Here is an 11,036-nt window from a genome sequence, read left to right on the forward strand (position 1 = left end):
TGTACGTTTCCAAAGTGAATCCGGTAAGGGACTAAAACAGATCAGGATTTTCTGATGATTGCAGTTCTAAAGTCACCAGATTACCAACAGTTCTGGGTATTTTAGGGTTAAAGACACAGAGAACTTACCAGAACTGTGTAACACATCCACGTTTGGGTCCTTTATGAACCGAATCCTGAGGTTCAGGTGGGTCGGACTGCTGCTGGGCCGGACTGGGCGCCGCTGCGGTCTGTGACACACGGACCCAAAAACAAAACATGTCTTCAAGTCCATTCAGCTCAAAGGAGGACGGTTCTCTTCTTCTAAACCGTTAAAGCAGCCGTAGGTTTGTCACCTCCTTGGGAGTTCAAAATCCGGATCCTTGGACTTTTCCCTGGAACTCGCTGAAGGCTGGACCTGTTCTGCCAGCTGCTCTTCTTCATCACTAGCTTCATCATCAAAAGCACCAGCACCATCATCATCATCCTCGTCGTCATTCTTCTTAGGAAAGTGGAGCCTCACAGAGTCTTCCACGCCTAAAAACACTGTTTTCTTCTTTTTGGTTCCCACTGAGATACATTTACAGAAAAGACAGATCTTCACAAATTTGATTTATTCCTTGATGCTTCTGTGTTATGGAAGCTATTCTGTAGCATAATTAAAAATAAAAGTCAAAACTAGAAATGTTTTTTCATTTTCAAAATGAAGCTGCATTTTTTTTACATCAAATTAAAATGAAACAGCAATCCACCAAAATGCTTTTTCTTTATTCTGTCACTTAATTGAAATGATAAAGAAACTGGTATTTGACATTTCATTTTCAAAACGTTCTCTGGTAAATGTTTAGCATAATGTATTTAGAAATGTGTAATTTGACAATGAAAATGGACTAACAGAAATGCTTTTTCATTTTCTAAATGTAACTGCATCAAATAAGCAGCTTCACTTCTAAAATGAAAAAGCATTTCTGGTTTTGACTTTTATTTTTAATTATGCTACAGAATCGCTTCCATACTGTGTGGGTGGGTTCATTCCAGAAACTAAAGCTAACTTGCTTCTAAGTTTAGTGCTAACATGACTTAAACGTTATCAAAGCAAATCCACCTCCACTCAACAATCCATTCTTTCCTTCATCTGAGGATCTTTCTCTCTCCTTGCTGTGCCTCCAGACAGACACGCCTATCAGGATTTAGTTCTCCTCCGATTGTCCAGAGGATCAAAAAGAAACAGAGAAAGATCAAAGGAGCAACAGAGGAGAAACTCAAAATTGAGGAACAAATGAGGATGAGAGGAGAAAGGATGAAGATCAGAGGAGGCTCATTGAAGATGAAGATGGGGCACAGACAAGGCAGGAACAGATGAGCATCCAACAAAGATCATAGCAGGAAAACCTGATGACGAGGAGGACAATATGAGGAGAAATATGATATGGTGGAATAAAGATACGATGAGGAAGAGACGAGAGTCCGAGGATGAACTGGAGGGGAATAAACACGGATCTGAGGAAAAACAAGAACAGAAATATGAGGAACAGAAGGAGAACCGGAGCAGCAGACAAAGCAGAACCAATGGATGATCAGAAGAGACAGATAAAGAGACAAGAGGAGAAACAGATGAGGATCAGAGGAGAATAAAAGCACCACGAGAAAGTGAGCCACATCTGTGGAGGTGCGGTCTCGCTAGCCGTCAGACTTTGCGCATGCGCGTTTACATCCTAGTTTACGGTAAACGCGCCCAGCGAGCTGAATATAAAGCGCTAATATCAGCCATCATGTCACGGTTACCCATTATCAATAACATGGACTGTACTCAGAAATCAATGAGAGTTACTGAGCCCTATACTGTTATTTGATGTACAAATGTATTCATTTAGACTGCATGTCTGTTCATTCTATAATAAACTACCAGAAATAACATGTTTGTCTGAAATATAATCAGACAGATTCTAAAAGTGAGATTTAACACTGAAAGAGTGTTTTGTGTTGTTGAAGATGACATGGAATCAAACAGGAATGAAGAAACTCCAGGTAAAGGGAACATCTGGTCGTGTCAACTCTTTCTAAAGTTGCTTCATTTAAGGTGACGCAAAAATTTCACTGGAATATTGTTGGTAATGATGTTCATGACCATCACAGCAAGTGTGAAGAAAATTGACTCTTGTCAGTGTTAAACTTCGCACTTCCACAGAACAGATGTGGACCACTTGACTGCGGTCCTAAAGGGGGGTTCAGGGGGCAAATGAAGGAGGGCCAGAGGAGGGGGGCCGCTGAGGGGCAGGTTACTATATCCAGACTTGTTTCTGGGGCTCATTTTGCGTTGAGAGGAATGTTGTGTCACATAACCCTCGCGAAAGTTAAATGTGTTTGTTGCGCACGTGCTCGACTCCAACTGACCACGCGGCGGGGGGAGCAGCTCCTCCTTCGGCGGTTCCTGCACGGCCAGCTCCTCGTAGCCACGCGGTTCGGGCTCCAACACTTTTCCCGGGACAAAGACAGAATTTAACCCAGGATAGAAGCTGACGAACGTCCGCTGCACTGCCAGAACTTACGCGGCCTGCGGAGGCGAACCCGGGGCTGCAGCAGCTCCAGCTGCCGCTCCTGCCGCGCGATCCTCCGCCTGAAGCCCGACGCCTCCTCCTCGTAGTCGGCCACCGTCCTCTCCACCACCGCCAGGATGTCGCGGGTGGCGATGCTGAGCTTCTCGGTGATGATCCCTCGGAGGATGTCGGCCTTGGAGAAGCTCTCGCTGTCGGTGGTGCAGAAAAACATCCTTGAGACTTTATTATTTCCACCTTTGGATTTTCGTCACGAACTTTCGCGGTGGTCTCTTGCTCGTGACGGTGTAACCTTTATTGTGATCCGTGTAGAAACAGATCTTTAAAAACCCGATTCACAAAATGTTGGATCTGTGTAAAAATACATTTAATTGATGATATTTAATGCAACGCTTTTAATATATCTATCATTATTTACCCAACCTATATAAATATTACTTCAACATGTATTTCGACCGTTTTGATAAGGTAACAGTTCAATGGAATATTATGTAAAAGTCAAATAAGCTGTATTAACATTTACATTAAAAACTTAAGGTAGTTTTAAAATAAATAAAGTACTTTGAACATGTTTTAACAAAAGGGAATTCGGACATGGCCTCTGTCGGTGCGGCAGTGTTTCCTGCCGGACGGCTTTGGCGGACGGACTGCGCGAGGCACTGATCAAAGTTCCCTCGCTGGTCGATACGATGGAGACCGGCGGGTTGAAAATCAGGAAACTTAAATGAAACATACTTGTTGAATTCATGATTTAGATGTAGTTTGGAGTTATTTCAGACTGAACTCGTTTCTTTTTTTTCTTTCTGAAGGTTCTGGTAAAAACTTCCACATTTTTCTGTTTTTGTCTTGATCTGAATAAAAACCCTGAATGAATAAATGCTGTGGGCTTCATGAATGGACATTAATGGACACATTCTTGTGTTTTAGTGTCACATCAAACATCATCAGTGTCATTTCTGGACAGCTGTTTTCCCGCTGCAGACAGAAGAATTTTCCCGTCATGGAATAAAATAATAATAAAGTCTTAAACAGGCTGGATCCCACTGGATTTCTCTCCTTCAGACACACTTATTCTGTTTTACCAGTTTATTTAGAAAGCTTTAGTTTATTTATTTGTTTTGTGTTTTAAATAAAAGAAAAACTGAATTGAAAAAAGAAAAAAGTATTGACCCGGTTTAACCCCCCCCCCCCCCCCCCCCCCCCCGTGTCGTGACGTTCACACAAACTGGACTGCGGTGGAAGACAGAGGAGCACGACTAAATTTAGAAACCTGATCTATGGTCTATATCAGAATATCAACAGCTGTGTTATCCTTCCTAATGGCACCACCCCAAGTTTCAAAGTTGCTGTAGGAATCCCTCAAGGTTGTCCCATCTCTCCATATCTGTTCTTATTAGCTACTGAAATGTTGGCCATTTATATTAAGAATTGTAGTGAAATCAAAAAGTTCAATGTCTTGGGCACAGAGATGATTATTAGCCAGCTAGCAGACGACACAACACTATTTTTAAAAGATGAGCGTCAAATTAAAGCAGCTATTGAAAAAGTCAAACACTTTTCCAAAGCATCAGGGTTAAACTTAAACTTAAAGAAATGTGAACTGTTGGCTATTCATGACACACCCTTAAAAGAAATCAATCAGATTCCCATTAAATCAGAAATTAAATACTTGGGCATCTATATCAACAAAGATCAAAAAATAAGCCAATCAAGGAATGTGGGTGAAAAACTTGATGAATGTAAGACCAGGTTGAATATGTGGCTCCAAAAAGACACATGGCTGCTGCATCTGTCTGACAAAGATGGGGGGTTTGTCTAGATGTATTTATCCATCTTCCTCTAATGCCATCCCAAACAAAATGATCAAATCCATCAACCAAATGACGTTTAACTTTATTTGGAGAAACAAGCCTCATTACATGAAAAAAAAATACATGGTCAAAGAATTTAAGGATGGGGGTCTCAAAGTTATTGATTTTGACTGCAGCCTTAACGGAACCCTGAAAATAAACTGGTTGAAATCGTGGATCAAACACAACCAATCCTTCTGGTTTTGTGTCCCAAATTATTTATTTAACAAATTAGGCGGGTTAAAGTTGATGCTTATTAGTGATTTTGACATTAATAAGCTCCCTATAGCATTATCAGAGTTCCACAAACAAATTCTGCTGTACTGGAAAATCTTGTATGTGCATAATTTCTCGCCACACTCAAATATCATTTGGAACAACAGATACATCCTCCACAGAAACAAATCTTTGTTTTTTGATGAATGGTTTGACAGAGGTGTCTGGTCGGTGTCTGATCTGATGGATACGGAGGGAAATTTATTAGATTATGAGCAATTTTGTTTAAAACATAACTTTAATCCTCCTATTTCAGAATTCTTAAAAGTACGCAATTCTCTTCCTCGAGAATTTGTATTTCTAACAAGAAACACAATGACACATTTAAGGATAAAACCACAGTTAGCCACATTGTCAATTGAAGGGCGCCCTCTAATGGACAGAAAATGTAATAACTCATTTATCAGAAATTGGTTCATTGAAAGGTTTTTTCCTGGTCGACAGAACAAAAATAATATACTGCAGAAATTTGAACGAAATGTTGTTACTAAATTAAGAACCGATTTCATGAAACTTCCTATTCCCCCAAAAGTTAAAGAAACACACTTCAAAATTATGAATGATATTTATCCTTCCAAAGAACTACTTAGATTACGTTTCAACATTGATGACAACAGCTGTTCCTTCTGCCAAAATGCTGTTGAAGACATCGACCACATATTTTTCCTGTGTAATGTTGTACAAGTGTTTTGGTTGGATGTTTACAAATGGTTAAAAATAAATTACCATTCATCATGGACTTGTTTTCCAAAGAAGTCATAATCTTAAAATCCATAAAGTTAATCGACTCACCTAAAGCCATAACAGTTTATGACACCCTGAGTGATATTCCTGATGTCTAAGACAGTTTATTTATATTTTGTATCACCCTGCACTTTGTAACACTATCCAACTCTGAAATTGTTGTTTTCTTATGTTATACTTTTCCCTAATTTCTCTATGATTATGAATATAAATAGGTTTATGTTTGCATACTGATAAGAATTTTCTTTTTTGCTTCCTTTCAAATTGTAGTATTCTCTTTTGTATTCGCCATATTTTGTAAGTTTTATGTAAATGTTGTGGTATTGTTTTGTATTGTGTTCTATAAATAAAAAATAAAAAAAGACAGAGGAGCACGCGTGTTCCAGAGCTGGTGGTGGAGGTGGTGGAGGAGGACAGGTGGAGCTCGGATTTCAGATGTTTGGTCATGGAGAGGACGGAACCGAGGAGGAGATCCTGATGGAGGAGTGAAGGGAGGAGGAGGAGAATCTCTGAAGAAAGATGGATGAGGAGAACCAAGGCAGCGAGCGGATTGGAGGAGACTCTGACGGACATGTGGGGGGAGGAAACAGGAAGTGATGGAGAAGTTTGCTGAAACCATGGAAGTGTGAGTGGAGAGGAGAGTTTCCAGGAAAGAGGAGCAGGAGGAGAACAGGCATTGGTGACGTCCAGATCAGTGATGTTTGGATCATAACAGGTTCAGTTCTGTTGTGTGTCAGGCAGATGTTTGAGGTGATGGATGTGAATCTGCTGTGAAAGTCATTTTACCGTCTTTATTAAGAAAAATAAAACCTACCAGCCGCACAATCATAGTATATTTTATAAAACTTTACAGAAATATTTTAAATTCAATAAAATATTGTGAATAAAAACGCACTGATAACATTTGTGGAACGTTGAGATTAAAGAACATAGAACTGTTCCAACTAACCCGTCCTAAAGGTTTCAGGTCCTGTCGGGTTTTGTTTTGGTCAGAAACTGATATTTTTCACATTATTATCATTTTCACATTACATCTGATTTTCTCAGCAGCAATGACGTCATCTGCCCCGCCCCCGTGTCCCCTCCACAGACAGACAAAGGAGCCGCTCTGAACCAATTGAAAGCTTTGAAGCATCCAGCGCGCCGAATCCTCCAACCACCGCGGCGCTTCCAAACCCTTCGAACCAATGAAGCAGTGAAGCAGCGGTGACGCCGCAGGCTTCGGCTGCCATCGGCGGCGTTCGGGATGAAGCCCACACGGCTCCGGCTCTCGTTTCGAATCCCTCCGCTTCGGGAGGGTTTGCGGGCTCCGAGGCCTCCGCTCCACCTCCGCGGCCCCGCTGCTCCTCCGCGCCGCTCATGACATGGAGCCGGGCTCTCCCCGGGGACTCACGCACCTCAGCAAATGCGGGATTCTGCGGGATTTCATCGCGGAGGAGCTGAACCTGGCCGCGCGAGACATCATCGAGGAGATGGAGAGGACCATGGCGGACTACGAGGTGAAGACGTCCGAGCTGAAGCAGGAGATCGAGGAGCAGAGGAGGCAGCTGGAGTACCTGCAGCCCGAGGGCTCCTCGGAGAACAGTGGGTTCTGGTCCGGTTCTGGTCTAAAGAGGGACTTTGACAGCTTTTGGCGCGATCAACAGAGAAGCGGCAGACAGCAGCCGCCATGTTGGCGCTGATGCGGCCATTACCCATCATGCCTCTCGGTGACGTTAGCTCCCAGTCTGCAGCTGTTTATTTACTTTTTATCAGAACTTCAAAAGATGACATAAATATTCACATGAATAGAACACAAATAAATAAAATAAAGAAAATAATAAAACACAACCAAATAAAATAACATTAGAATTGTAGTGTAATACAAATGTCACATTGTTTTAGTTACAGCATGTTATCTTTATTAAAAATGTACAGTTTTCTTTTGTTTTTCATAAATGTAGAATATAAAACAATATAAAAATATCTGTTTATGAAATGTATTAAAAATGTTTTGATTTTTAAAAATCTGTTCTTATGAATGAAAAAAATCCTAGATATTAACAGAGTATTAATAATTAAAGACCAAACCAAATTATTTGACACCATAAACTACTCCAAATATACAACGTGTTTTTGTAATCCAGGTTGTAGTTGAATCCTTTCTGTTCTGATAAAACTGACCCGGAGGTGCTGTGTTACACTTCCTGTAACGACCACTAGTGGCTGGTTTCAAAAGGGACCCATTTCCCATGACCCCTTGCATTAAAAAGCTCATAAAAATGTAAAATAAAATTGTTTTAATTGACTACATTGATTATATTACAGCATAATTTATGCATAATTTTACACGTTTTAATGTTAGCATTTCTGTTTATCTCTGTCGTAAAATATTTAACTATTAATAATTGTTGAAGTAAAATACAAATACTACTTATATATATATATATATATATATATATATATATATATATATATATATATATATATATATATATATATATATATATATATATATTAATATTGGTCCATACACACACACACACACACATAATACACACTTGATAATATGGTAATGCATAAGTAACATGATAACATGTAATAAGAAACATAGTTACATACATTAGATAAACAGACGGATAGATAGATCATGGTGTCATCGACATACGTAGATAAATAGGTTTACTTGCCTTTACTACCTACCATGAAAGTTAAACTGATGTTTTCACTCTGATGACAGAAAGCGCTCCTCGTTCCTCTGATGACGGTGGTTCGTTCATTTCCTGGTTGTCTTTTTTCTCCCCCCCTCCAGCCAGGAAGAGGCCCCGTTCTCAGATGTGGGAGCACTTTGAGCTGATTGGTCCAAACAGGGTTTGTGTGTTTCTTCTCCTGCCCTTCATTCAGAGCTGGTCCTCCTTGTGGAGACGAGGAACTAACCTGTGGGGGTCTCCTCTTCACACAGCTGCAGTGTCTGCTGTGTCCCCAGCAGTTGTCCTACAACAACAACACGTCGTCCATGATGAGGCACTTCAAGGCCAAGCATGACGGCATTCTAGAAACAGACTACGGTGAGCCGCAGGGGACACGCAGAGACCCCAGAACCGATGTTCTGTCTCTGAATGTTTTGATCTTCTCATCGTTGTGGTGATTGGTCGTTTCTGGACACCCCCCCGGTACGGCCCGGGACTGTCATACTACAGTGTCCTGGATTTTAACGACACACGGACACTACTTTATCTTTTCTTTTGGACCTTAACACCTGATAATTATAACCATTTTATAAAGACTATGAATCCACAGAGCTCTGAAGATGAAAACGATTCATAAAAAAATACATTTACATACATTTTTCAAATGACAAATCCTTCAAACGCAATGCATTGTGGTCTAAATTCACGAATGTCACTGTTTTTTTGCAGAGGCCTGTGGGAATTTTCCAGGGCTTTGCTGGAAGACATTTGTGGAAAACGATGCTTTTGCTGAGTGTTGTCATTCCACCTTAAGGCTGTTGTGTGTTGGCAGACAAGAAGCACGATCTGGACCAGGCCCTGGTCAACCTGGTGGTGAAGGACTCCCAGCCCTGCTCCATCGTGGAGGATCGGGGCTTCAGGGACTTTGTGAAGAAGCTGGACCCGTCCTACGCGCTGCCGAGCAAACAGGCTCTGAAGAAGATGGTGGACGACCGCTACCAGGAGGAGAAGGCCGACGCCCAGGCGCAGCTGCGGGAGGCGGAGGCCGTCAGCCTGACGGTGGACCTGTGGACGTCCGCGGACACGCGCCTGGCGGTGGCGTGTCACTACGTGCTGGAAAACTCCAAGTTGGCCACGGTGCTGCTGGGGGTTCTGCCGTTCCCCCAGAACCACGGTCCCACGGACGTGGCGGACGCTCAGAGGACCCTGATGGCGGAGTGGGGCCTTGAGGGGAAGGTAAAGTGCCTCGTGAGCGACACCACGCCGGCCATGGTGGCCGCCGCGGACGATTTGGCCCTACCGCACGTTGAGTGCATCGCCCACGCCCTGAACGGCGTGGTCCGGAGGGCTCTGGACAAAACCGCAGGTCTGAAAGGTCTGCGCAGGCGGGCGGGCGAGGTGGTGGCGCTCTTCAGGTCCAGCGCCGCCGCCAAGGAGAAGCTGAGGAGCAAGCAGCAGAAGCTGGCGCTCCCGGTGACCAAGCTGGTGCGGGAGGAGAGCTCGCGCTGGACCAGCACCTTCCTGATGCTGCAGAGCCTGCTGGACGCGCGGCGGGCCGTGGGCTCCGCCCTGACGGCGCTCGGGGCCAAGGTGGAGCCTCTGTCCTGCGACGAGAGCGAGACCTCGGCGGCCTGCCTGCAGGTGCTGAAGCCGTTCTACACGGCGACTGTGGAGATGTCGGAGCAGAAGCGGGTGTTGGGGTCCATGGGGATCCCACTGGTCAAGATGCTGCTCCTCGCCACCGAGGAGGTGGCGGAGGAGTCGGACAACGTGACGGCGGAGCTGCTGGGCCAGAACCTGTCCGCGGGCCTCAGGAGGGAGTTCGACGGCCTGGAGGAGAACCCCGTCCTGTCGCTGGCCACGCTGCTCGACCCCCGGTTCAAAACCATCGGCTTCCGCTGCCAAGAGAAGGCCCAGCAGGCCGTGCAAACGCTGACCGCCGAGTGTGCCGCGCTGGTGAGGCCCGCGGCGGACAGACCCACTGAGCGTCCGGCTCAGCAGACCTCCACAGGTGAGGACCGGAAGGTCACGTAGATGAGACGATGAAACCAACAGGTCCAGACACGGTTTCTGCCACAGTCCTGCTCCAGGTTCACTCTAGAACCTGGAACCCATCAGGTTTAGATCTTCTCTGATTTCAGGTTTCCACCTTCTGTCCTCCAGCTTTCAACCTCTGGAAGAGTCTGGACGACCAGGCCTCCATGGTGAGAACCCACAGCAACGCCACCGCGGACGCCACGTTGGAGGTCCAGCGCTACATGACGGATCCTCCCCTGGAGCGGTCGCAGGATCCTCTGGTCTACTGGAAGGAGCACAAAAACATTTACCCGCACCTGTTCTCCCTGGCCAAGAAGCACCTGTGCATCCCGGCGTCCTCCGTGCCCTTCGAGCGCGTCTTCTCCAAAGCCGGAGACGTTTTCAGCCGGAAGCGGAACCGGCTCAGTCCAAAGGCGGCGGAGAAAATCCTGCTTCTCAACAAGAACATCTGAGACGTCACGTCCTCGGCCGGCAGCTCGTCTTCTGACAGCCGCTGCACCTGACGGAGGAACCGGAACCAGAACCAGCAGAGGCTCCGACAGCTGAACCTGTGAGACCATCAGGTCTGCAGAGGAAGCGACTCAAAAGGAAAACGGTTGGAAGGTGAAAACCTTTTAATGGTCAATGAAATCCGTCTAAAGGATAATAAATACATTTGAAAATCTAGAGACGTTCTTGACGTGTTCCTCGACAAAATCAATAAAAAGCAGAATCTTGGACTCAAATGGCGGGAACCTTTCTGTGATAAAACCTTTTGTTGCAGCTGCAGCGTTTCTCTACAGACTGTGCAGACGTCTGCTGGTGTCCTCAGGTGTCTCCTGTAGATTCAGGCTCCATGATCTGAAATCTAAGCTGACGATGCACACAGTACCAGAAGTCCAAAGTCTAGAAACGAGTTGCTGTCTGAAAGCAGAGTTAAAGTTCTGA

The 11,036-nt window shown here is 44.5% G+C and overlaps 2 protein-coding genes across 5 annotated transcripts in view; one reads left to right on the forward strand and one right to left on the reverse strand.

The window, feature by feature from the left end:
• The window catches only part of LOC105353778 (zinc finger protein 436), a 101,214-nt gene extending 98,404 nt beyond the window's left edge, over positions 1–2,810 (reverse strand). For 2 of the 3 annotated variants that reach the window (XM_023966223.1, XM_023966224.1), the window contains exons 1-3: positions 2,528–2,810; positions 2,373–2,453; positions 335–548 (exon numbers count right to left, since the gene is read on the reverse strand). In XM_023966223.1, coding sequence (XP_023821991.1) covers positions 335–548; positions 2,373–2,453; positions 2,528–2,747 — 515 coding nt within the window. In that variant the 5' untranslated portion in view covers positions 2,748–2,810. Of the gene's footprint in view, positions 1–128; positions 230–334; positions 549–2,372; positions 2,454–2,527 lie in introns of all 3 variants that reach the window. The other variant, XM_023966225.1, reaches the window with a different exon arrangement.
• Positions 2,811–6,516: 3,706 nt separating this feature from the next.
• On the forward strand, positions 6,517–10,775 carry LOC101158559 (zinc finger BED domain-containing protein 4). 2 transcript variants are annotated; one of them, XM_023966229.1, is made up of 5 exons: positions 6,517–6,987; positions 8,195–8,253; positions 8,345–8,450; positions 8,905–10,083; positions 10,236–10,775. In XM_023966229.1, the coding sequence occupies exons 1-5, from the start codon at positions 6,768–6,770 to the stop codon at positions 10,559–10,561; spliced, it is 1,890 nt and encodes a 629-aa protein (XP_023821997.1). In that variant the 5' UTR covers positions 6,517–6,767; the 3' UTR covers positions 10,562–10,775. The 2 variants fall into 2 exon arrangements, with proteins under 2 accessions (XP_023821997.1, XP_023821998.1); XM_023966230.1 differs by having other exon boundaries at positions 6,531–7,112.
• The last annotated feature ends 261 nt before the right edge of the window (positions 10,776–11,036 follow it).

The sequence above is a fragment of the Oryzias latipes genome, chromosome 18 (assembly GCF_002234675.1).
Source record: "Oryzias latipes chromosome 18, ASM223467v1".
Lineage (NCBI taxonomy): Eukaryota > Metazoa > Chordata > Actinopteri > Beloniformes > Adrianichthyidae > Oryzias > Oryzias latipes.